The sequence below is a fragment of the Diadema antillarum genome, unplaced genomic scaffold (assembly GCF_040938485.1).
Source record: "Diadema antillarum isolate AM-2024a unplaced genomic scaffold, OU_Dant_1.0 scf00000029, whole genome shotgun sequence".
NCBI lineage: Eukaryota > Metazoa > Echinodermata > Echinoidea > Diadematoida > Diadematidae > Diadema > Diadema antillarum.
In genome coordinates this window covers 2,965,000-2,992,162 of record NW_027270918.1, presented here as the reverse complement: position 1 = coordinate 2,992,162, position 27,163 = coordinate 2,965,000, and the positions used below count along the sequence as shown (strand labels likewise).

Here is a 27,163-nt window from a genome sequence, read left to right as displayed (position 1 = left end):
TCCGTGGCACCTGTGATATATAGGCATTCAGCACACGATTGGCAATGTGTGAAAGTCACCAATGAATATGTCTCATACATTGTATTTGTTTGGGTACAAAGTCCGTGCTCTGTATTAGAGGATCAAACAAAAACAAGTGACGAGACCTATGATCTTGGACGGGAAACGAATGCTTTTGATGGCTTCTGTATAATCGAATATGTTTACCCATACAATATAATAATTTTCTCTACAACACGGAGTGGGTGAAAAAAATCTCGGCTATAGCCACTGCGATTTAATTAGGGTCCTCTTCCGATAATAAGTCCATTTACTTCTTCACTACTGACAGTAAGACTCCGATTAGCATTACCAGCGGACTTTATTTTTTCCATCAGTGATTTCTAGAGGGTTAAAGGAAAGTTTGACCGGTCTTTGCAATTATGGACAGAATGAATTCAGAGGTGTGTTTTGTTTTGTTTTTGTTTTGGTTTTTTTTTTCATTTTTAGGGTATATATTCACAGGATTGTTCGTTTTTCTTTTATGAATCACAGCCTGACACTACACAGCGTGTCGAGCAATAATGCAATTATTCACAAGGTGAATATGCAATAATTCAAAAGGTGATTTTCAGCGTGGTTTGTGACCCTGCTGTTGGCAGTGACACACCAAAAAGTTCTGTTGACCCTGATCCCGTCCAGTGAGTCACTTCACCTTAAAACTCTCGTGTTACGTATTCATTTATGCTCCGATTGTGGCTCTGGCTTTCTTGAGCGAAAAGGAAGGAACAAATCAGGAAAAAAAAATATGTGGTACATGCATAGCGATCATAAATGTTTGACGCTATACACAAATGGACGAAACACTGAACAGTTGTGGTTTAATTGGTATGTGTGTTTCAGAGATGTGATGTTGATGGGCACAACTTGATACACATCGACGCGGAAGCAAATTATCTTCAGAAAAGATATTAAGCCACTAAGGAAGAATAGAATCCATGAAGAATGGTGAGAGAACGACTCCACCAGAATCGAAACGAACATTAGCTTGAGCATTTATGATTGCGGAGACTATAGCTTACATCATGACATGTACAGGGCTACTAAACAAAAAAGTCGACTGTCATTCAAATAAGGAACTATCAAAACAAGCAAGCAAGCAAACGAACAAAGATAAAGAGGAACCCCTCCTACACACATCAGTCACAATTATTTTAGTGGTGTTAGAGATGAAGATGATGACCATGGCAAAGATCGCAAATATGATAGTGAAAAAAATGAATATTATGGTAATTAAGATGATGAACAAATCACAATGAAGATGATGACAATGTGGAAACACCATGATTATTATGGTGGATGAGGTTCTCGACTCTTGAACAGAATCTTGGGTCCCATTTCATGAAAAGTTGATACGATAGCAACTCTACCTGGAATACCAGTTGTCATCAGGTCATGGTAGCGACAAGAATCCAACCTCCTGATCGGCTGCGATGTCGTTATGGGAAGTTGCCATTCCAGGACGAGTTGCTATAACAACATCTTTTATGAAATGGGGCCCTGGTTTGGACTTTTCAGTATTACTGCCATGAGCAAAGCTTCTTTGACATCATATATTATGTAATTGGCAGTCCCTCTCGCACAGATATACTCCAACTCTCCCGCTCTGGGACCATCATCTCAAAATCTCCCCTGCGCGCTCTCCCGCTTGTGCTTGAAATTTCACCCGCTCTAACTGATGTGTGGACGTCTTAAGATATATATATTTCTCTCGCTTAAGATTTAGCTTTCGCCAACTTTTATTTTGTCATGTGTAATGTCTAAAAATATAACCGCTAAGATAGGACCGGAGAGCATCTCTAACCCTAGAGACTCCATGGCCTTTAAAGGACAAGTTTACCTAAATATATGTGTGGACTGAGTGAATACAGCAATTACAAGAACAAAATCGGCGACAATCTGTTCAGAAGTTACGAATTTTTATGAAGCAGGTCCCGTTATATTTTTCTTATTTTACAACGCAATCATTAATTACGATAATGACCGACTACCGTTATATTATTATGTGTAAACTATACATATTGTACGTAATCTATGGTCATTTTTGTCTCTTTAATTGACAAAGTAGGCCTTCAACAATTTGTACTCATATCAATTACAATGTAACGCGTCATGAGCAGTATGACTGCTACTCAACTAGGCAGATTTCGATCATAGCCCTTTGGACCTTTCAACATACACATGTCTTTCATCTTTATCACATATTTATTTCAGTTACATCTTGACTGTTAATGGAATGCTAAATACTTTATAATGGATTGATAGCTGGACTTGTAAGCTTTCATTATCATTTTACTCGTACCATTTGATCCATCAGTGTATGTGCGTCATGTATATCATGTATCCTAATTATGTTGATTCTGTAGAATGCTCCTTCCAGCTAACGCTGCTGATCAGTGAATCTCATACGTATAGACCAACAAGCACACACACATCAGCACATGGAGGGATAGCAAGAGATAGATAGATAGATAGATAGATAGATAGATAGATAGATAGATAGATAGATGAATATAATCATTACATATAATATACAGTATAGAGAGAGAGAGAGAGTATGTGTGCGAGTGTATCTTTTGTGCGCGTTGAGTGTACGTGAGGGGGAGAGATTGATAGAAAAAAAAAGCAAATATGTATGTCGACTGATACCGAATTATGTTGACTTTCTTGTCTAATGCCATGGAGAGTGGGCAAGGTTCGTCGCACTATGTGACGTCCATATGAAGGAATGCATTACGTCGCGACTGTAATCATAAACTTTGCACCTCGCATGTTTCTGTGTGTAGTTAGAAGAATCATGCTAGACGATCATACGAGCTTTAGTGTCACGTCTGCAAAAGAGGTAGCAGGTGATTGCAACGCTATTGCCCGGACGAGGCTGAATGACAAATTTAAGCCGTTCAACGCCAGATTCTGAAAGCTTTGGTCTTTTTTTTTTTCTTCTTGGAATTCTTTGACAGACCGGATGGAGATCAAATAGTGTGGCTATTAAGTTTCAATTTTGAATGAAACAAACACTATTAGAATTGTCATAATGACATGACATAATGTAATAGTTACACAATTTTAAAGTGAGACAGATAATTTACTTCAAATATTTTCGGAGACAAGCAGTGGAGGTCGTTGCAAAGGTCAGAGATCAAAATTAAAATCTATCGATGTAGTGACATTGATCAACCAACACTACCATTGACTCTTTTTTTTTCTGCTTACTTGCAGAATGTAGCTTAGAGGAGGGTACAGCAATAACGCCAAAGATGTCACATTTCATAATTCATAATATCGTCGTCTCCTCATTACAACATACGCGAGTTAAGCATTATCGTAGTACCTAGTAGCGTGATAACGTTAATGTACGTCGTGGTGTAAAACGGTGCAACATTATATGTTCGCTTTCATTTTCATATCATTTTCATTTTGCAGAATATATATGCATTATCAACAGTAGTTAGCATTTCGATGAGGACTGTTAAAATGAACTCATCAAAGGAAATCACAAGAACAAATCCTGTGGCTCAATTCGTGGATAATTGCCAGTGGATATTGTAAGGCAAGTATTGCTTTGTATATGCTGCGGACCCTACAATACTTCCTCTCCTTGCATCGTCCCATAATTATTCTCTAACTACTCCCTTCCCGTTTTTGTTCGCAAAAACCGATAAGTCCATATTTGCCAAATGGAGATATTTGCGATTAAAGGTCAAGAAAAATAGAGAGAATAATAAGGACATTTTTGCTTCTTTTGACCATAACTTCAAAAGAGTACCTTTATATGTAGTGACCAATATATCATTTAAAAGGTATTATTTTGTATTTTACGACAAGGACCTTACTTCAAAATCTTCAAAAATGGACTTATCGGTTTTTGCGAACAAACTCTTCGTTTCTTGTGGTTTTTTTTTATTTCATGTTTACCTCTTTGCTTCTTTTTGTTAGTAATGTCGGCAGTGTGAGTGATTCTGTGTGGCTCCAGCTTTCATGTCTTTGTTTTCTTTCGTACTTCCTATTAAAATTGAGCGGCTTTCATCTCTACAGCCCCTCTTTACATGTGCTTCTCTTTTCAAATAACACAATGATCATGATTTCGTTCAAATGGTTTGATTTGATTTGATTTGATTTGATTTATTCCTCTGTATGCCATTTTTCTGTACAAGTACGCCAATTTTCTGCAATTCCATTGGCATTGTAAAAAAATAACTGTAATATTTAGGTTACGGAAATGCTCATTTTTATTTGTTCCATTTTCAAATGTATATAAATACGTTCATATACTTTTTGTGACAATGATTTTGTTATTGTTGAAATTATTGTAAGTGAATTGAAATGTATTAACTCTCAAGGTGCTTTTGATAACCGTATGGTAAATAGTTCGTACATTAGATTCACAAGACAACAACGGGAGTAAAATATATTCCAAGATGTAAACAGACATAAGTGATGTGCAAACAGAACAAAGTTGAACACATGACGTATTTATGGAGGCGTTTTCTTGCAGGGTTACTCTATAACAAAACTGCCAAGTCACCCATTTAAATGACAAATATGAAATTGACTATAGTCTCCACAGAATGTCGCTGTCTTAACGCAGCGTTTCCATCTCACCCCTTTGTGCAAACAAAGCAGTAGATGTTTATCTTTATAAATCCTTTATGTCTGTCTATAGCGGTGCGTCACAGAGCAACGAGAGACGTGGTATTAAATAATTGTTACAACGTTTACAAAAGAGCGGAATTTTAATTTGATTTACTCTCCTGTTACAAATAGATGGCGATGTCGGCAGATTCTGATAACATTCCCAGTGCTGAAAGTGACTTTGATATCCAGACGCCCGATTAACCGAAGCTTGTTTATGTCTTCGGTTATTTGTTTATCGATATGTCTTTCCCTTTTCATTCAGTTTGTCGCATTTGACACATTGCATAAATCTTAATATCTCGAAAACCTAAAGGTTAACACAGAGAAATATGGAATATGAAAACTTTAATGTTGCCATTTGACATAAAAACAATGTGATGCCTTGCTCGCATTAAGCACATTAAAGGCTACATTAATTGTTTCACGTTGAAAAGTCAATATAGGTAATTAATTAGAATCTGAGAGGTAGAAAGGTAAGAGAGAAAAAGTTCAGAAGTTGAAACATTACATTTTGTTTTTTCAGAAGGTTCGTTAAGTCGAAAATGACATATGGTTTCTTATTCCGAAAGTTCGTTAATCCGAAAATGAAAGAAGTCTTTATTCCGAAAGTTCGTTAATCCCAGAATTGAAAAATAAAATCATTAATCCGAAATTTGTATACGGTTCGTAAAAATCCGATGGTTCGTTAGCACTAATCTTCTTTTCTTTTTCTTACTAACGAACCTCCGGAATAACATTTTTTTTTCGTTTTTGGATTAACAAACCATCGAAGAAAACGAAACGAACCTCCGGAATAACGGACCTGCTGAACATCTATAGGTATAAGAAATGTGTGCGTTTTGAAACAACGAACCTTATTTAATTTTCGGATTAACGAACATTCGGAATAAGGAACATGACCTTAAGCATACGTGGCAGTAGATGTTTATCTTCGTGAATATTTAATGAGTGTCTTTAGCATTGCGTCACAAGGTTATTATTGTGACAACATTTGCAAAGATGGAATTTTTATTTGATTTACTCTCCTTCTACAAATAGATGGCGGAGTCAGCAGAGTTCAATAATATTCCGTGTGCTGAAAGTGACTTTCATATCAAGACGGCCGATTAACCCAAGCTTGCTCATCTCTTCGGTTATTTGTTTATCGATAGATCTTTCCCTTCTCATTCAGTTTGTCGAATTTGGCACATTACATAAATCTTAATATCTCGAAACCTAAAGGTTAACACAGAAAAATATGGAGTATGAAAACTTTAATGTTGTTATTTGACATAAAAACAGTGTGATGCCTTGCTCGCATTAAGCACGTTGAAGGCTACACTAATTATTGTTTCACGTTGAAATGTCAATAGGTAAGAATGCTAGATTTCAGAATCTGAGACATAGAAAGGTAAGAGATAAAAAGTTCAGATGTTGAAATATCGGTTACAGTTTGTTATTCCGAAGGTTCGTTAGGTTGAAAATGGCATAAGGTCTCTTATTCCGAAAGTTCGTTAATCCGAAAATGAAAGAAGTCGTTATTCCGAAGGTTCATTATTCCTAGAATTAAAAAAAAAAAGTTTAATTAATCCGAAAACTGTATAGGGTTCGTAAAAATCCGAAGGCTCGTTAGCACTAATCTTCTTTTCATTATCGGATTAGCGAACCTCCGGGAAGAACATTTTTTTTTTTTTTTTTTGCATAAACAAACCATCGAAAAAACGAAACGTATTTCAATTTCGGATGAAAGAACCTTCGGAATAACGGACCTTCTGAACATCTATAGGTACATGTATATGAAATTTGTGTGTTTTGAAATAACGAACCTTATTTAATTTTCAGATTAACGAACATTCGGAATAAGGAACATGGCCTTAAGCATACGTGCAAGTAGATGTGTATCTTCATGCATCTTTAATGATCACTTGTCTCGGGGTTGGCGGAGATATGGGGGCACGAGGCTGGGAGGGTGTCCGCCAGTGGTGGCTACCTGTGTTGCTCTGTAGACATAACACATGTACACACATACACACACACACACACACACACACACACACACACACACACACACAACACACACATACAACACACACACACACACAGGTCAAGTGGGCGGAGCTTGCTTGTTTGTGCATGACCGGCTGGCTGTATAGTTAGGGTACCGGGAGTCTCGGAGAGAGTTTTGTTTCAGGGTCGGCAGGGATGAAAGCACACAGCTGAGAGAATGTCTGCCAGCAGTGGCTATCTATGTTGCACTATAGACACAGCACATGTATGCACACACTCACACACACACACACACATGCATGCATGCAAATATACTATACATGTACATAAACTGTGAGTCAAAAAAAAAAATCGACTCTCGCGAAAGTCGCATTTCCTTTTTTCTTTTTCAGTCCCTAGAGCTTCGGCTCGTGCGAGGTTTGCTGTACCCAGGTATATGCACCATTTGCCATAGCCTGTAGCTTGTCACTACAATTGTATTTTCATACTCATTGTTGCCTCTCTGTACTACTCCCTTTGAGGAATATTTCATTTTGATGTTGTCATGGGAACTATTATCATGTTTTCGTTGTTTGTTTGTTTTTTGTGTTTGTGTTTGTGATGTAATGTATTTTTTGTAAGGCAGCTCACCACAAGCTTTGCTTTTTTGAGGTTCTGCCTTCCTGTACAATAATTTCATGCGTGTGATTTCCTACATGAAAAAAAGATGGAAAATAAATGTTATACAAACTTGAACTTGAAACTTGAACTTGAGTGTCTTTGGCATTACGTTACAAGACAACCCGAAACGTGGATCAGTGTTGTCATTGTTACAACATTTGCAAAGGTGGAATTTTATTTGATTTACTCTCCTTCTTCAAATAGATGGCGGTGTCAGCAGATTTCAATAATATTCCCAGTGCTGAAGGTGACTTTGATATCCAGACGCCCGATTAACCCAAGCTTGTTTATGTCTTCGGTTATCGATAGATCTTTCTCTTTTCATTCAACTCCTCAAGTCGCACATCATGGTTTTTATCTTGCGAACCTAAAGGTAACATAGAGTTATATGGAATATCAAAACTCTAATGTTGTCATTTGACATATTCAATGTAATGCCTGGAAGCTTGTGGAACGCTACACTACGAAAATGAAAAGAAGTATCTCCTCCGAAGATTTGTTAATCCGAGAATTTAAAAAAAAAAAAAGGTTCGTAATTAAAAAACTGTCGGGTTCGTAAAAATCCGAAGGTTCGTTTTTCGCACAAACCTTGTTTTCATTTTCGGATTGACAAACCTTCGGAATAATATCAAGTTTGTTTGTTTGTTTGTTTGTTGTTTGTTTTGTTTGTTGTTTTTGTTTTTGTTTTTGTTTTTACGAACCATAGGAATAACGAACCATTTTACATTTCTTTTTGGATGAACGAACGTCTGAAACATTTACATATACGAAATTTATGTGTCTTGAAATAACGATCCTTATTTAACTTTTCGATAAACGAACCCCCGGAATATCAAACATCACCTTATGCATACAGTATACGTGGCAGTGAGATGTTTTTCTTTATGCATCTTTAATGAGTGTCTTAAGCATTGCGTCACAAGGCAATCCAAAACGCGGATCAATGTTATTATTGTGACAACATTTGCCAAGGTGGAATTTTTAAGATTTACTTTCCTTCTTCAAATAGGTAGCGGTGTCAGCAGATTATGTTGATTTTCCTATTGCTGAAAGTGACTTTGATGTCAAGACACCCAATCAACCCATATTGATTTTGTATACGCCTTCTGTTTTTTGTTTATCGATAAGTCATTCCCTTTTCCTTCAGTTTGTCGAATGTGGTATATTACAGTTCTTAACATCTCTAGAACCTAATGGCAAACAAAGAGAAATATGTCAGAGGTAGGATAGGTAAGAGGTAAAAACTTCATTATGTTAAAACATCAGGTGCAAAATTTCAGCAGTAGTCTAAGTTTGGGGAAACTAATTATGAATATCAGGCTGACTATTGTATTTACAGTATGTTTTTTTGTTTAGATTTTAATACTATTTTTTTACAAATTTTAACTACAATCAGGTTTTCTCCCCTTAATTATATTTACACTTTTAACTTTGACATATATCTACACTGAACCACATAAATTTACTTCGTTATCATAATGTGGTACATTACTTTCTATAGCCACCAATAGTGTGCCGTTGTATGATAATCAAAAATGGCGTATTTTGTACTTTTTAATGATTCATATCATAGATATCATGTGTGTCGCGTGAAGAATACCAGCCATTATCGCAATATCGATTGATAATAAGTACTGTTAATACTGCATACTAGTTTCCTAGCATCAGGAAGCACGAACGTTCATTATAAGATACCTGTAGGTGACGTTTCAAGGCTTCAAACACACGTCCTCTTTTACGCTAATGAAACCAAACAAGACAATGACTTGGTCAGTCCGAAGAGAGATCTGGGTACGCTGTTAAATATGAAACACCGAGCTGGTGTTAAATTTCTGGTGGTCATTTGTGTGTGTAGATTAACACCTCCGGATGTCACTTCAAAATATAAAACTGCTTTTTTTAATTGTAACTTAGTTACTGTTCTTCTTGTTGATTTTAAGCTTCAACAAGACGATCGAGAACTTTCCGAGACAGTACTTGATTTTTTTAAAAAGTGTGAACACATTTAAAACACAGTAACACCAGTTGGTGTGGTCTCCTACTGACACTGGGCGGGTGTTGTACCATTAACACTAACACCAGCAATATCAAATCAACACCATGCGGTGTCATTGTTGAATAATACCAGCGCAGTGCCAGGTGAACACTTTTCAACACTATCACAACATACTTTCTACACCTGTCGGTGTGGTCCTCTGTATATTGACACTTGATCGGTGTTAGATTTAACACCCATGGTGTTAAATACCCCGATGTTTTTGCAGTGTAGCTTTTATCACAAGGCATGATAAAGCTGGTATCTCGTTGGTATATATGGTTTCATGTTCTCAGATTCACATAATTCTTGCATCCATCCTTTGGTTTGTTGGTGACTTCGTCCTCGGTGGAAGACAGTAAAGACTGGTCGGGCCGGAACGCGAATCGTTGAAGAAGTTTTGCGAGGAACACACGTGCCTCGATCTACAAAGGGGGTTTAACGAACAAAGATCCAAGTAAAATTGGTGCAGATTGATAAAACAGTCCGAAACACAAGGTGTCATTAATTTTACAATCATTCATTTCTTCCTAAAAAGGATCTTTCTTCCTTTAATAGAGATCCTATCTCTACAAAATAATAGAAATCATTCCATGCTCATTCGATCAATTTTTGTCTACAATATTTAGGCATTATAATGTGTTTAATCCCCCTGAAAAAAAAGAAAGGTCTTTAGAATGAATTATATTCTTTGAATGTCTCACCAGAGCAAACTGTTGACCAATACACGATCGCTGACCCAAAGAAAACGGGAAGTACGCGTAGAAGTGACGTCTCCTGGAATGGAAGTCATGAGTAAATACAATGATTCGAAGAATAGACTGGACATGATTTGAAAACTTTTGATTAATGAATCATGTGGAAGACACATAACATCCCATTTTTACTCGTCTTGTCAATTGTATAGTCAAAATGAAGAGAAATACGTAATACATTGTACACCCTTGAGCTCTCTGCTGCAAATGCCTCGATCACTACAATAACAGTGTATATATAAAGCTCCCACCTTACCGCAAACTTGAACATCCACATACTCTTCACTGCATCATTTTCAAATAAATGAAACATGGAATGCATCCCAGATCGTTATCAAGTATCAATAGGATTTTCTTTTAATCAGCAGTGATAGTCTACATAAGTAGGGCAAAAACAACATTCACAAGGTGTGATATCATGAAGGCGAAGGAAAATCAACCCTAGAAAACTGGGGAAAGCTTACATTTGCCTTTCATCGGTCGTCTTGAAGCGGTCGGGATTAAACACCAACGGCTCATCAAAATATTCCTCCATTCTAGACATCACAGCTGTCATGACCTGTTGTGCGAGAGAGAAATGTGTATTTCCCGAAAACTTTTGTGTTGGTCACCATGAAAATATCTGGCGAAGAAAGAGGACAGCACGGCTTACAGGAAACAGAACCAGAGATTGCATACATCCAGTAAGGCGTTCTCGACGAATGATTTTTACATTCTGTATCCATGCTTCGTCACTAGATTGTGGCAATAATAATCGTGTGTACAATTAACATATTCTTTGCTTTGATCAAGAAGTATGAAAGAGGGCACCTGAAGCGAACCACAATAATTGATTGCAATGATTACTGAGCCGGCATTTTGCCAAGTCATAACATTAAATAGAAAACTTTCTCCGTTGATACCAAACATTTCATTATTATCACGTGCCGGCTGCGTTAAATATTTTTAGCTCCAATATATCTTTAATGCAATGTTATTTCATTTCTGTTTGGTTTTTATTTCTGCATTTTTTACAAAAAAAAATTACAAAATAACATTACTAATAATTATTAATCAAAATTACTGAAAAGAGATTATACAATGACATATGGATCAAACATTTTAGGTCCCAGCCCGAAGAGGGAGACATAGTAGTAGACAATGTCTGCATCTGTCATGTCTGTGAGTTACCCACCGACACGGGGGCTCCAGCGGGTAGCGTGAAACCGTCGCAACGGATTGGGTGTGCTAGTTTCCGGGACGTACCAGGTACAGGTGGAAACAGGCGAAGCGTTTCCTTGAGAACCTGGAATGAAATCCAAAGGCGAAATCCATGAAAACAATATCTAAACACATCCTCTCTTCATGATTTCATGACAAATCTATTTTTCCATATATTCTACCAAAGATCTTTGCTCGTTTACCACTGAGGTGCCGCAGAACTGCTGACGGCATTTTGCGAAGTTAGTCTGTCAAAAACTATCCAGCACGTTATCCAACAAGTTAAGAATTGCGATTTCTGAAGTTTAAAAAGGGAATGGCATTGTGCCCTACCATCGCCACTGGCAGCCTATTTCGTAATGATTTTATTGAATTAGAATCTAAATTTGTATACAAATTTAGCCTATTTTGCAATGTCAATGACAGGTGAAGAATTGGCCCGAGAGGACGCTCGAAGTGTAAGATAAGCACCCATATTGTCTCTGATATGCACTTGAAGTTGTACGCCGACAGTGGGTCAGTAAGTACTTAGTATCGCACGACAAGATGTAATACTTCTGGGACAAAGTTGTTGGCAGTATAGTCACAAATCCATTCTGAATTAAAAGATCAAAATTCACTCACTCTCATCATGTACTCCAACTTGGCCAAATCCTCGTACTCAATGGTAGGTTTATGACCTAATACTTCATCCACTTCAGTCTGCAACCTGCAAACAGGAACATGAAAATGCTAAACAAAACAATAGTCAAACAATGCAATAACATGAAAGACGATTTGACCATTACCGAGATACTGAATTGGGTATACCAGATATGTAACCAGAACTGCTCTTGCGACAAGCAACAACAATGAAGAATGATATTGCTAGTGCAGAGGTTGGGGTAGGAAGATTGGAATTTACTCAGTGGTGGCGGACTCACAATTTACTCTGTGGTGGCGGACTCACAATGTCCAATAAAGCTTCAGAAGATATTTCGAGGTCCATCAGCTGATAACGAAATCAATATAAAAATAATTTTTTGAAGGACCATCTGTAAAACAAAAATGCTTTACCTTTCGGCAACATCCGGATGTCTGCCAAGCTGCTGTAAGGTGAAAGCGAGAAGGTTGGTGGTTGTCTCTTGGCCTGTCAAACACAACACGGTCAAAATGTGAGCTTGTTTCGTCAACTTGCATTGAAATAATTCTAATGAGAGTAGGAGCGATGTAGGTTTAGCACGAGTTATAGTGGCGTCACTGAACAAAAGATCTCTTCGGAACAGGCGTGCCGGAAGCAGTTTTGGATTGGGGGGGGGGGGGCAAATATTGGAGGGGGCTCACGATAGACCATACATATGTTACACAATATACACATACACACACACACATGCACATATATGTATATATATATAAAGTTTTGTACATGCAGTGGCGTACCGTGGGTCGACACATTGGGGGGGGGGGGACACCTTGTGGAAAAGTAATTTTGAGGGTGTGTATGCTTGTGCGTGTGTGCGTGCGCTGTCAGTCTAGCAAACTTAATGGGACTACAATACATTACGGAATGTGATACATTCAACAACGCAGTCATTGAGCAACATTGTAAGTTTTCCTTACATGGATTATGGAATGACGGTGTGAAACGACAAATTACTGTCAGGCAACATCAGGAGAATTGCATAACAATAAAATGCGAGCGAGCGGAGCGAGCGAGCTCGAAAATTTTGACATTTTACAGTCCCAAAACTGCCGTTTGAAGCTATATCTTTCGCTTTGGAAATTTAGGGGGACGCACCGGGCGCAACTGCTGGCAATTACTGGCAGCAACATTAGGAGAATGGCATAACGATTCAATGCGAGCGAGCGAAGCGAGCGAGCTTGAAAATTTTGACATTCTACAGTCCCCAAACTGCCGTTTGTAGATATGTTTTTCGCTTTGGAAATTAAGGGGGAGGCGCACCGGGCTCAACTGCTGGCAATTACTGGCAGCAACGTTAGGAGAATGGCATAACGATTAAATGCATGCGAGCGAGCGAAGCGAGCGAGCTTGAAAATTTTGACATTCTACAGTCCAAAAACTGCCGTTTGTAGATATATTTTTTCGCTTTGGAAATTAAGAAGGGGGGGGGGGGGGCGGTGCGGGCGGGGGTTAAAACTATTTTCCGGGAGCGCTACCTACGTCAGGTGTCACGTTAGTAACAACTAGCGGTGGAAATGGGACGTATGGAATTTTTTTTTCTCAAGGGGGGTGGGGGGGGGGCACACGTATAAAAATTACAAAACAAAGAAGAATTTTTAAAAACTTGCTTCAAAAGGAGTGTTGGCATGCACTATGGGCCAGTTGTGTCCGCCTCTAAATCCGCCAGTGCTTAAAGCTAACATTTTGATATTTACACGATTTTCCATAGCCAAAGGCCTCTAAAAACTGCAACGGTTACCGTTACATGCGGTTGAGATAATCTGCTCACACGCAACGAAAAATGAATGTCTAAACATTTATGAGAGTTAGAATTACTAGTCTTAGCTAATAAATTTCCCTATTTGTATTTTATATATATATATATATATATATATATACATATTTATTTTATTTTATTTATATTTCTTTCTTTCTTTCTTTCTTTCTTTATTTATCTATTTTTTTTTTTGAGGGGGGGGGGGCTTTTTGGGGGGCAAAATTGCGTTTTGCCCCCCCCCCCCCCCCGCCCCCACTTCCGGCGTCTATGCTTCGGAAAGCTAACCATAATGCGACCACACTGAGGGCCTATGGATTTTGTTTATCCTGGCACAGAAATGCATAATAAGGTATATCAAAACTTTAGTTGCCTCTTGCTTTGACCATCAAATAAGAGACCTTCTTTTTTGTTTTGTTTTTCTTGATTTTTTTTTCACCTTAATCTAGACTTTTTACGTCATCGTGTGATAGTGTGCTGGCGAATCGTCAGTTCCTGCGTGAGTTTCCATCGCAAACTCATCAGCTTACTTTATTTTCATTGTAAATGATGGGCATACAACTTTGAAGTGCTGTGCTGGTTTTTAAGGCATGCGAAATGTTTCATTTGACATGTTGCATTCTTACAATCATGGACGTGTCCGTGTTGCTGGGGAATTATTCCGCACTTACCTGCAATGAAAAGCGTCACAAACTCGTCGATCATATTTTCCATCTGGAAGTCAGAACTCCCCTTCAAGTCATTGGAACATTCCAGGATCATATTCAAGATGTCGTGCGGTACGTGATCTCCGCGTTGACGAGCACTGATCCGCTCCTCCACACATTTACGACCCGTTGTACGCACCAGTCTGATGGCCTCCCTCACCTCTTGGCGAAACTTCCGTGATTTACTCGAAATGTCCCACTAGGTATGGTGCGTGCACAGTGGCAACATTTACGTCAGGAATGAGATGCGAGGTGAATAGATAAAGAGCAGGAAAAATGGGATAAGGTCAATTTGAACGTGATGATGTGAAGATATGATTTGTCTGAAATTTTACACTTTTTTTTCTACAGGGAAGCCTGTTACGTAGAGAGATTCAACCAAACGCTAAAATGCATGCTATTGTTCAAATATCAAAAGGGTACGTCCAGTGGTCACCTTTCACTGCTCGTTTAGATCATGCGACTCTGAAGACACTTAAGTTTTGCACTGCTCTTTTTTATACTTCGGCTTTGTACCAAATTTCGTTACTTTTTCTTTTCAACAAATAAAGGAACCAAGTCTTGATATTGCTTTAAGTTTTTTTTCTTCATTTTAAAGGGTATACGTTCATTGTAGCGCATACTGAAACCGTTTGCATTGACTCATGTGTTTGAAAATTCTTGCCTGAATGAAGCGCTAGATCTTTACCCGATTGCGGACGGGAGAGTTTGTCCTTCACTTATGTCTAAATTTGTGGCGATGATTTTCATGGAAAACAGCCATAATTAATAGAATATCTTTAAGGTTTCATAACCTTAATTTTGCATAAGCATCTCGATCAAGCCCATAATTAATACGCCTATGCCTTAATTATTCATCTATACAACTAACTTTACAGATATTTGTGAAAGCTTGAAGGAAAAAAAGACGAACAAACAGCGTGCTGATATGATTGCCAGGGACATTCGGTCCTTTACCTCTATTGCTGGATTTTCAAAAGTTGCCCTCAACCCTTTGAAAACTGCGCCAATAGCAGCAGGAAACGGACAAGTTGGGTCAGTGGTAGCATGTGTGTTCATACCGAAGGCAATCTATAATCATTAAATTTAAGTGAGAAAAACTGTTAATACGGCTTCATCGAGAATACAACGATCACAAAATCCACAAATTAAGGTTCTCGAGCGTATGTGGGTTCAAATAAGGCAAGCTATGATAATCATTATTAAAACCAAAGTAAGAATGAACTGTATATCTTCGTCAACAGAACAGTGATGTGACGCCGAAGTCACGGTGTATAATGGATCAACTAATTCTGAAGAAGGAAAATACCAACCATGATAATAGAGAATACATGTAGATTAAGTTATGATGAAATAAGATTTGACGTTTGTTCTTGGTGGTCGAGTCTAGGCCATTTGTAGTATAGAATTCTATATGTACACCTTCAAGATTAGGTTATGAGCTTCAGCACGACATGTATCATATATCAGTTTATAGGCCTATGTATCACGTAGATGACAACAGAAAAAAAAAGTAGAACATCTAGAAAAACGATCATGATGCAGTGCGTCACCATAAAATCCTCGCCATTTGATTCCCGTTATGTTTCTCCTGCAAGACATGAAAACGCAATAATTCAGTTTGTTTTCTTCAGCATTTCTCTATGTATCAGTGTTTCACATTTTTTATACATGCTGCAATATCTGATGTCCTTGGTATAAAATAATATCATACACTCTAAAAAATCCCGAGTCAGAACTGACCCGGAACTGGGTCCGTTGGGGTCATACACCGTTCCGGGTCAGAAATGACTTGGAATTTGGTCATGAAGACCCCGAATGGGGTCACCCTGACCCAATTCATGACTCTGAATGAGTCATATCCGACCCCATTCCTTGTCATTTCTGACCCGGAACGGTGTATGACCCCAACGGACCCAGTTCCGGGTCAGTTCTGACTCGGATGTTTTAAGAGTGTACATTTGCGTCATTCGAGTATACTTCCGGTTTAATACTTGGAGTGCACGAACCTGTCCATGTTATTATATACACGTTCTAATTTATAAAATCCTTATTCTATACCCTATATATCAACATTTTCTTAAGAATGAAAGCATGCTGTTGAACTGAAAACAAGTGCCGGTAATTTAGATAGTAGCTGCATCTTCTTTAGTGTTAGTCACCCTTACCTTTGCGATGACGTCGAGGGTTGCGTTGTTGAATTCGTCCAGCATGGCGATCGGGGTCTTCCCGTCTGCTCTCCCGACGATGCTTTCACACAACGCCTCGGCACCCTCGTTAAATTGCTCCATCATGCCGATCAGGTATCTGGGAGTTATGATACACCCGTAGAGAATTCTATAGAATATTATTACTAATTTAAATGCTTTATAGCATTGGGGGCCCTCATAGTTTGTTTGACTACTCTGATTTCGGACAGGTGCAATATGTAGACACATATCTGTCTGCCGGGAGTAACATTGTATTGTTGCTGTAACGAAAGAAACGAGGTATGTCCTCCTTGTGGATGCTCGATAATATCAGTAAATTCGTCATAATGGTCAACATAAATACTTCAAGATTTTACATGGGGAAATATAGCAATAGATTACACAATTTAAATAGCTGAGATTAATCGCTCAGACAAACAATATCCCTGCGACGTTGCCGAAACTCTTTGTCTCAATTTATTTTCTCGTGTGTTAGAATACATGTTAGAATAACATTTACTAGAAATAAACACATATAATCACGTTTTTGATGCATAAATGTTCTTATACGCATTATAAATGCAATAATTTTAGTAATTGCTAAATGATGTATTCCAAACACCGAATCAAAAGGAAACAGATTCCATGTTGATTAAGTCCCTCAGAGCTCGCCATGCAGTGCAAATCTTTAAACTTCGAAATTCTCATTTGTATCAGAAACACAAAAATCTTCCCTAATATCAGTTTTTCAAATCATCACTCATCCATTTCGTCACCAATTATGTTAGCTAACCGTGTAATTAGCTGAGCTCTGCAAACTGACAGATTAAAAAAGAATAAAATAAAAAAGATGGACGCTGAGTTGTTGTTGATACTCACTTACGTCTGAATGCCGGGTTGATGATGGCTCGCCTGTGGAGCCACTTATTGTGGTCCACCTCAGACACCAAACCGTGTCCCAAGAAGCGTGAACCAAACATACCCTGAAACGACCGGTAGATCTCGATCGGTTTGGTGTGACGGCTGTTCAGGAGTAGGTCCTATAGTTCCATTTGAGTTATTCGAAAAATCAGAAGAATGGGAGCATAAACACTATTGCAGTTCACGTTGCAGTGTACATTGAAATAGTTTCTTGAAGGTTTCACTAAAATGTTCACTCCAACTCTTCAAGATCTCTTTGAACGACAAAATTAATTTTGTTAAACAAGGTTATTGTGCTACAATGGGCTTAGAAACACAAGAATAAGGGAAGACTAATTAATGAACAGATGAATCAAACAATTATTCCCTTCTGGTACTCTGAATGTATCGGTTTGCCAATTATTATTTTTAGGGGTGTCTACTTTGAATTCCAAAGCACCTAGTTCAAAAGTTTTAAAGTTTTGCATAGGACAGAAACGCTAGGACCATGAGTTGAAGACCATCAAAATTTTTCGGATATTGTCAATGGGTTATACTTTGTATACGATTCTCCGTCCTTTGCTGTAGCTTTCAACAATATTCGTGTACATTTTCGAATCCTGATTGGCCTGTATATCCACTGCCGTATAGTGCTAACTATCTCCCCGAAAGTGACCCACAGTCCTTAAGTTTTTCAGTTTAATGTTGTCAATGAAAGTGCATACAAATAAATACCTTGACAATTTCTGGCTTATTTGCTAGGATGAATGGCCTCCAGAAGATTCGCATCCACAGGACAGGACCGAATTCTTTATTCCTGTGACCAAAAAATACAACCAAACCAAAAGATAAAACAAAAATAATAAACAATAAACAAAAAAGTATTATGACAAAGAACTGACGTGACACAGTAAAATGACGATGTCCGTCTTAAACGCGGACATTATTGACTAAAATTGTAATCATAACAGTGTCATCGTATTCGAAATATTTCCATAATTGTTATCAGGATTACCATTATCGTCAGTAGTATCTAGAATATATGCAGTCATGTGTTACAAACATACACAGCACAAACGCATGGCTTTCTTTAGCTATCATTCAGTGGCTCATCGATTGTTGGGAAAGAAGAGTTTATAAGAAACACCTCACACCAATGATCTCAACTCATTCAACCACGAGCGCCTTTGATATTATGGAAGTTGTAATAGTAGATGAGTGACAATTGGCCCGGCCGTTGCAGAGCAAAACATGTTCCATTAGAATTGTAAGAAATAATAAAATTGCAGCGCGATATTCATCGGATGTTACTATAATCAGTACTATTTTACACACACACACACACACACACACACACAACTTTGTAAATTTAGATGCTCTCAGGGGTCACAATCTAGTCCACATCTGCTTTTCTAACCCTTGGTCCAGTTATAAAGAAAAGTTAATTCACTTACAATTCGAAGAAAACCATTGAAACAGAAAGGTCAGGATTCTCTCTCAGGATCGCAAACTTATCCATGTTTCCAAAGAAGAAGCTGCGTGAAGGGTAATTGAAGAAGTTGATTGAGCTTACTAGACACCCATGTATCCCACTGGTCACGCTAATTATGTTCGCGACCCTTAAAGTTGTTTTTCTTTTGAGTGGTGCGTTTGAAATTAATCAGATCGTTAATATCTGCGGTCTAACATGATTTTGAAAAGCAAGTCTTTAGGATGACCTCGCTCAGATGTTACCTGCAGTTATCTGATGCATTTTTCTATTCCACGGTCTGAGATGTCTGAGCTTGGATTCTACATTAATTGGGTTGTTAAGGGAAATGTTTGTGAACAACGCATGCATAAAATTTGAATAAATTACAGAACCGGTCTATTGCAAGTTTTGTGAGAAAACTTTGCATCTGAAGAACACATCTACAGTATAGTGGAATTTGTGTTCATTGCATATCTAATAGAGTCCGTATATCGTTGCATATCACAAACAGCACGCCCTGAAAGTCAGTGCCAGAATGAAGTTATAGACCGGGGGCCCAGAGCATTTATTCAGCTGAAAAGGGTCACACTTTTTGATGGTCTCATCATGTACTAAGGATGTGGCCAAGGGTCAATAAAATGAATTGCTGGCAAGTCACATCCTGTACCGTAAGCCTAGGGACCACAAAAAGGGACCCCGAAAAATGGATTTATTCAGCCGAAGGGGGTCACGGACAAAAGTTGGTGGATATTGTTCCTTTGGGTGTACTTATCATGAAAACAGCAATGCCAGCTATTTTATCCTGTACGGGGCCCCAGACAGTAGCCCCAAAGGGCCCCAGAAATATGGTGTTATTCAGCTGAAAAGGGTCACGGCTAATTTCTTTTGCAATGGAAGTAGTTCCCATCAGAGATATCCCAAACACCAATGCCAGCTATTTTATCCTGTACGGGGCCCTAGACAGTAGCCCCAAAGGGCCCCACCCCCCATAGGCCTACGTATAAACACACACAAACATTGATTTTATTCAATTAAAAAGATTCAGGGCTAATTTCTTTTGCAATGGAAGGAGTACCAATCAGAGATATCCAAAACACCAAAGCCAGCTATTTTATCCTGCACGGGGCCCCAGACAGTACCCCCAAAGTGCCCCACCCCCTATAAGCCCTACGTACAAACACACACACACACATTGACTTTATTCAGCTGATAAGAGTAACGGCTAATTTCATTTGCAATGGAAGTAGTACCCATCAGAGACATACAAAACACCAAAGCCAGTTATTTTGTCCTGTACGGGGCCCTAGACAGTAGCCCCAAAGTGCCCCCCCCCCCCCAACACACATACTCACACAATAGTTTCATTCAGCTGAAAAAGGGTCACGGCTAATTTCTTTTGCAATGGAATTAGTACCCATCAGAGAAATCCAAAATACCAAAGCCAGTTATTTTATCCTGCATGGGGCCCCAGACAGTAGCCCCAGACAGTAGCCCCAAATTGCCCCCTTACCCCCTCCCCCTCCCCCCCCCCCCCACACACACACACACATTGATTTTATTCAGCTGAAAAGGGTCACGGCTACTTGCTTTTCCAATCGGAAGTAGTACTCATCAGAGATATCCAAAGCACTAAAGCCAGTTATTTCATCCTGTACGGGGCCCCAGACAGTAGCCCCAAAGTGCCCCCTACACACACACACACACACACACACACACACACACACACACATATATATATATATATATATATATATATATATATATATATATATATATATATATTGGTTTCATTCAGCCGAAAAGGGTCACGGCTAATTTCTTTTGCAATGGAAGTAGTATCCATCGGATATCAAAATACCAAAGTCAGATATCTTATCCTGCACAGGGTCCCGTCAGTAGCTCCAAAGTGTTTTGCTTTATTCTCTTTATTGTTTGCATCTCTTCTTCTTAAATATGCACTCCTTCGTCTTCATTTTCGCGACAACGACAACGCGCCCTCATCATCATCATCAGCTTTGCTGTTCTGGCAAACATTTCCAGCGTATCGGCTACGTTCGATTTTAGAGCGGCGAGAGCGGAAGACGTGCATAATTGAGTCTGGGAAAGCGTAGGAACAGCGTAGCTAAAGCGCGGCCAACAGCGTTATCGAAGCAGGAATGAAGCGTCGTAGGAACAGGCCTTGATTTTATACGAGAGTAGAGAACTTAGTGAGAGCGTCGTTAAAGCGGGAAGGTCGTGCTTTGATCAAGAAAGCGGCGCAGCAGCGGGACCATGTCGTCGGTGTCTAGTTTAGACTATATTTCCCGTTCTTGTGCCGCTGTTACTACGGTCAGAAAAACCTGAAATTGTTACGCTCAACCCGCAGTATTTACACTGTCACTGCTCTCTCCCCGTTTGAGCTACGATTCAAAATAGGTCAATCTTGATGGGGAGATGAGGAAGAAATTTTGAACCAGTTCAAAATTTCTTCCCGATCTGTAAAATTACCAGATCTAACCCCATCACCCAAACGCTGCTACTACGATGCTCCCGGTCCCCGTACACTTTTGCCGCTCTCTCCTGATCTGACAGATTGAATAGATCGGGATGCAGATCGTATATAGTGGAATTACATGTGGGGACACTTTAGAAACACTCCGTGGGGCCCCGTACAGCTATATAACTGGTTTCGGTATTTTTGATACCTCCTTGAGTATTACTTCCATTGCAAAAGAAATTATAGCAGTGATTCTTTTACACACACATTGACTTTATTCAGCTGATAAGAGTAACGGCTAATTCCATTTTCAATGGAAGTAGTACCCATCAGAGACATACAAAACACCAAAGCCAGTTATTTTGTCCTGTACGGGGCCCTAGACAGTAGCCCCAAAGTGCCCCCCCCCCCCCCCCCAACACACATACTCACACAATAGTTTCATTCAGCTGAAAAAGGGTCACGGCTAATTTCTTTTGCAATGGAATTAGTACCCATCAGAGAAATCCAAAATACCAACGCCAGTTATTTTATCCTGCATGGGGCCCCAGACAGTAGCCCCAGACAGTAGCCCCAAATTGTCCCGTTACCCCCTCCCCCTCCCCCCCCCCCCCCCCACACACATTGATTTTATTCAGCTGAAAAGGGTCACGGCTACTTTCTTTGCAATCGGAAGTAGTACTCATCAGAGATATGTGTATCCAAAGCACTAAAGCCAGTTATGTTATCCTGTACGGGGAACCAGACAGTAGCCCCAAAGTGCCCCCTAAACACACACACACACACACACACACACATATATATTGGTTTCATTCAGCCGAAAAGGGTCACGGCTAATTTCTTTTGCAATGGAAGTAGTATCCATCGGATATCAAAATACCAAAGTCAGATATCTTATCCTGCACGGGGTCCCGTACAGTAGCTCCAAAGTGTTTTGCTTTATTCTCTTTATTGTGTGCATCTCTTCTTCTTAAATATGCGCTCCTTCGTCTTCATTTTCGCGACAACGACAACGCGCCCTCCTCATCATCATCAGTTTTGCTGTTCTGGCAAACATTTTCCAGCGTATCGGCTACGTTCGATTTTAGAGCGGCGAGAGCGGAAGACGTGCATAATTGAGTCTGGGAAAGCGTAGGAACAGCGTAGCTAAAGCGGCCAACAGCGTTATCGAAGCAGGAATGAAGCGTCGTAGGAACAGGCCTTGATTTTATACGAGAGTAGAGAACTTAGTGAGAGCGTCGTTAAAGCGGGAAGGTCGTGCTTTGATCAAGAAAGCGGCGTAGCAGCGGGACCATGTCGTCGGTGTCTAGTTTAGACTATATTTCCCGTTCTTGTGCCGCTGTTACTACGGTCAGAAAAACCTGGAATTGTTACGCTCATCCCGCGGTATTTACACTGTCACTGCTCTCTCCCCGTTTGAGCTACGATTCAAAATAGGTCAATCTTGATGGGGAGATGAGGAAGAAATTTTGAACCAGTTCAAAATTTCTTCCCGATCTGTAAAATTGCCAGACCCAATCCCATCACCCAAACGCTGCTGCTACGATGCTCCCGGTCCCCGTACACTTTTGCCGCTCTCTCCCGATCTGACAGATTGAATAGATCGGGATGCAGATCTTGATAGTGGAATTACATGTGGGGACACTTTAGGAACACTCCGTGGGGCCCCGTACAGCTATATAACTGGTTTCGGTGTTTTTGATACCTCCTTGAGTACTACTTCCATTGCAAAAGAAATTATAGCAATGATTCTTTTCACTTAGAATACAATAATACGGGAGCACTTTCCAGCTACTGGCTGGGGGCCCCTTAACTGGATGGGTTTGTGTTTTACGTATCTCAGCTGTTAATTCCCCTGCCAAGGAAAATAGGCATACATGACTGTTTTCACCTAAAAACAATTAATTCATATGGGGTGGGAATACCTTGGGGCTATACCTGTCAAGGGCCCTGCATCCGGGCCAATATCGCACCTCTTTTAATCGAATTCTTTAATGTTGAATTAAATTTAGCAAAAACTTCGCCTAGATGACATGGTAGTTCAATGTCATATTAATCTCTTCATTCAAATTTATTTTGAAACATTCACATTACCTGTAACCTTATTCTAAATAACACTTTTTCAACTGAAATCCATATAATACAAGTACCATTCCACTATCCGTTCATTCATAAATTCATAATGATATAGTCACGTGATTACATGCTGCGCTCGTTCATTCAAATTGATTTCTGGCCATCTAATTTAACATGTTCTGCAGTCAATTAAACAGATATGTTCATGCTTGGCCTCTTTCCTTATTTTCTTTCGTCGTAGTTATTGTTTTGTAAGCATCATAGCATTTCATGTTTTCGTATTCGTTTAAGAGACTTTGACACCATTTTTTAACGTGCCTTTTGAATCCAAAGAAGTAAGAAGCCACAAATTATCTGGCTATTACGAGCGCTTTATTCCGAGCGGTCGGCCAGTTACAAGAAGTCAAGGTTATGATCCTCAAATGTTTTTTTTTTTTTTATAATTCTTTCTATGTCTTCTAGAGATATACGTCTGTATATATTGTGCTGTCATGACTATAAAAAATGAAGTTAAGCTGCATTACTGGTACACGTATATGCCTATAATGACATGTATATGAAAGAGAAGGAGCGTTACCAGTCTGGTTACAGAACAACCAAATCCAGTTATACTAGATAAGAAATATGACACTTTTACTGCTTTATAACAGTAATTCATAGATGAAACGAAAACACACATAGAAACACATGTTAAAAAGATCTGAAACAAAGAAATAGCATGATTTGAATTTGAATGAACACGTTTGGAATTTGACTGTCTTTCGCGAAATTTAATGACTGAAATACACTTTTCGGCAAGTCAAGGCGAATTTGAATGAACGTAGGGTACCAGCCAATTTGAATACCCATTTTACGAATTCGAACCTTCTATCAAAATTAATGAACCAACAAAAGTGCAAAATTGGCTGGGAAAACCTAACTGGCTTTGATGTTTTGGGTATCTATGATGTAAACTAAGGCCTACTTCGATTGTAAAAGAAAAACAACTATGACTCTTTTCAGCTAAATGATGTCATAATAATTATGTGGGGGAGGGGCACTTTATGGCTACTGTAACCTGGGCCCAGTACAAGATGAAATGACTGGTTTTCGTAATATATGGTCATCTTGGTTGTGCACTATACAGAAGTATGCTTCCTTTGCAAATTTCTTGAGTGTTTTGCTACTGTAACCTATGGGACCCCGTATACAGGATAAGATGACTTGCTTTAGTGTTTGTGATATCTCTGTTCAGTAGGCCCTGATATTAACGTTACAAAAGAATTTGTAAGACCATTTTCAGCTGATTCACAGTACATGTATGATGGATGGGACACTGTGGAGCTACTGTCTAGGGCTCTGTGCAGGATGAAATAACTAGCCTTGGTGTGTTGAATATCTCTGATAGGTACTTCTTCCAGTGCAAAAGAAATTACCCGTGTTTGGGGCTATACTGTGCGGGGCCCCATACAGGATAAAATAACTGGCTTTGGTATTTTGGATATCTCTGATGGGTACTACTTCCATTGCAAAAGAAATAAGCCGTGACCCTTTTCAGCTGAATCAAACTAGTGTGTGTGTGTGTGTGTGTGTGTGTGTGTGTGTGGAGAGGGGGGGGGGGCACTTTGGGGCTACTGTCTGGGGCCCCGTTCAGGATAAAATAACTGGCTTTGGTGCTTTGGATATCTCTGATTGGTATACTTCCATTGCAAAAGAAATTAGCCGTGACCCATTTTGGCTGAATGAAACTAATGTGTGTGTGTGTGTGTGTGTGTTGGGGGGTGCACTTCGGGGCTACTGTCTGGGACCCCGTACAGGATAAAATAACTGGCTTTAGTGTTTTGGATATCTCTGATGAGTATGCCTACTACCAATTGTAAAAGAAAGTAGCCATGACCCTTTTCAGCTGAACAAAATCAATGTGTGTGTGTGGGGGGGGGGGGGGGGGGGGAGGGAGCAATTTGGGGCTACTGACTGGGGCCCCGTGCAGGATAAAATAGCTGGCTTTGGTATTTTGGATATCTCTGATGGGTACTACTTCCATTGCAAAAGAAATTAGCCGTGACTCTTTTCAGCTGAATGAAACTAGTGTGGGTGTGTGTGTTGGGGGGAGGGGGGAGCTCCTTTGGGGCTACTGTCCGGGGCCCCGTACTGGATAACATAGCTGACTTTGGTGTTTTTGATATCTCTGATGGGTACTCCTTCCAATGCAAATGGAATTAGCCGTGACTCTTCTCAGCTGCACGAATGAAATCAATGTTTGTGTGTGTTTGTACGTATGGCCTATGGGGGTGGGGCACTTTGGGGCTACTGTCTGGGGCCCCGTACAGCATAAAATAGCTGGTATTGGTGTTTTAAATATCTCTGATGGGAACTACTTCAATTGCAAAAGAAATTAGCCGTGACTCTTTTCAACTGAATAAAATCAATATTTGTGTGTGTTTGTACGTAGGCCTATGGGGGTGGGGCCCTTTGGGGCTACTGTCTAGGGCCCCGTACAGGATAAAATAGCTGGCATTGGTGTTTTGGATATCTCTGATGGGAACTACTTCCATTGCAAAAGAAATTAGCCGTGACCCTTTTCAGCTGAATAACACCATATTTCTGGGGCCCTTTGGGGCTACTGTCTGGGGCCCCGTACAGGATAAAATAGCTGGCATTGCTGTTTTCATGATAAGTACACCCAAAGGAACAATATCCACCAACTTTTGTCCGTGACCCCCTTCGGCTGAATAAATCCATTTTTCGGGGTCCCTTTTTGTGGTCCCTAGGCTTACGGTACAGGATGTGACTTGCCAGCAATGCATTTTATTGACCCTTGGACACATCCCTATATGATGAGACCAATAAAAAGTGTGACCCTTTTCAGCTGAATAAATCTTCTGGGCCCCCGGTCTATTATGATATCCTACTGACTTGACCGTATTTATGACAAACGCAAAACATACCCTAGTTTTCAGTGACCCTTGTCCAATCAATTACAAAACCAAATGTGTTGGCAATTTCGATAAAGACGCAATGGACATCAGCTTGTGAGAGCTCTTGCGGTAGACCAACAAAATATTATTTTGTACGTGGCCCAATGCAATATATATGATGAAATTCGTAATACGCGCTACTATTTTACCTTGTCCTCTTTGGGCCAGGGATGTCTCGATACCGGTATTCCAAGCGGAGTATGGTTACCGACAGCCACAGGAATACCAAAAACAACAGGACAGCTATGACGAGAATCACAATTCCAAGTGATGTAACCAAGGAACTTCCAACCGACATGGTTGCGCACTGATCTAGACAGGTGGGTACGGTCAAAGGCAAGTGAAATCATGAAAAGACTATAGATTACTGCAGTATACCCACGTTTTTCACAGCTCAGCTTTCTGCAGGCAAGCAGGCAACAGATTCAAACGATACTTGGCCAAGTCACCACCCTGTCTTTGACCTGTGTGAGTCTTACTGACAATGCTATGAAATAAACTCCGACAGTGTTGTAACACTCTCAAAATTGGGTCCAAAGTTCAACCACCAAGGTGTTTGTTGCTTCTTTTTGTAACAAAGATTGAATATGATGATATGGATCAGTGATCATTATACGGCTCCTTGTTTTTATGTTTGCAACA

The 27,163-nt window shown here is 39.6% G+C and overlaps 1 protein-coding gene across 1 annotated transcript; it reads right to left on the bottom strand.

The window, feature by feature from the left end:
- Positions 1-9,639: 9,639 nt before the first annotated feature.
- Positions 9,640-26,819, bottom strand: LOC139739611 (cholesterol 24-hydroxylase-like). The gene is made up of 12 exons (XM_071650216.1): positions 26,671-26,819; positions 18,277-18,358; positions 17,521-17,681; positions 16,621-16,759; positions 15,410-15,523; positions 14,417-14,651; positions 12,367-12,439; positions 11,935-12,019; positions 11,285-11,395; positions 10,575-10,669; positions 10,060-10,132; positions 9,640-9,780 (listed from the first exon to the last, which is right to left on the bottom strand). The coding sequence occupies exons 1-12, from the start codon at positions 26,817-26,819 to the stop codon at positions 9,640-9,642; spliced, it is 1,458 nt and encodes a 485-aa protein (XP_071506317.1).
- Positions 26,820-27,163: the final 344 nt, after the last annotated feature.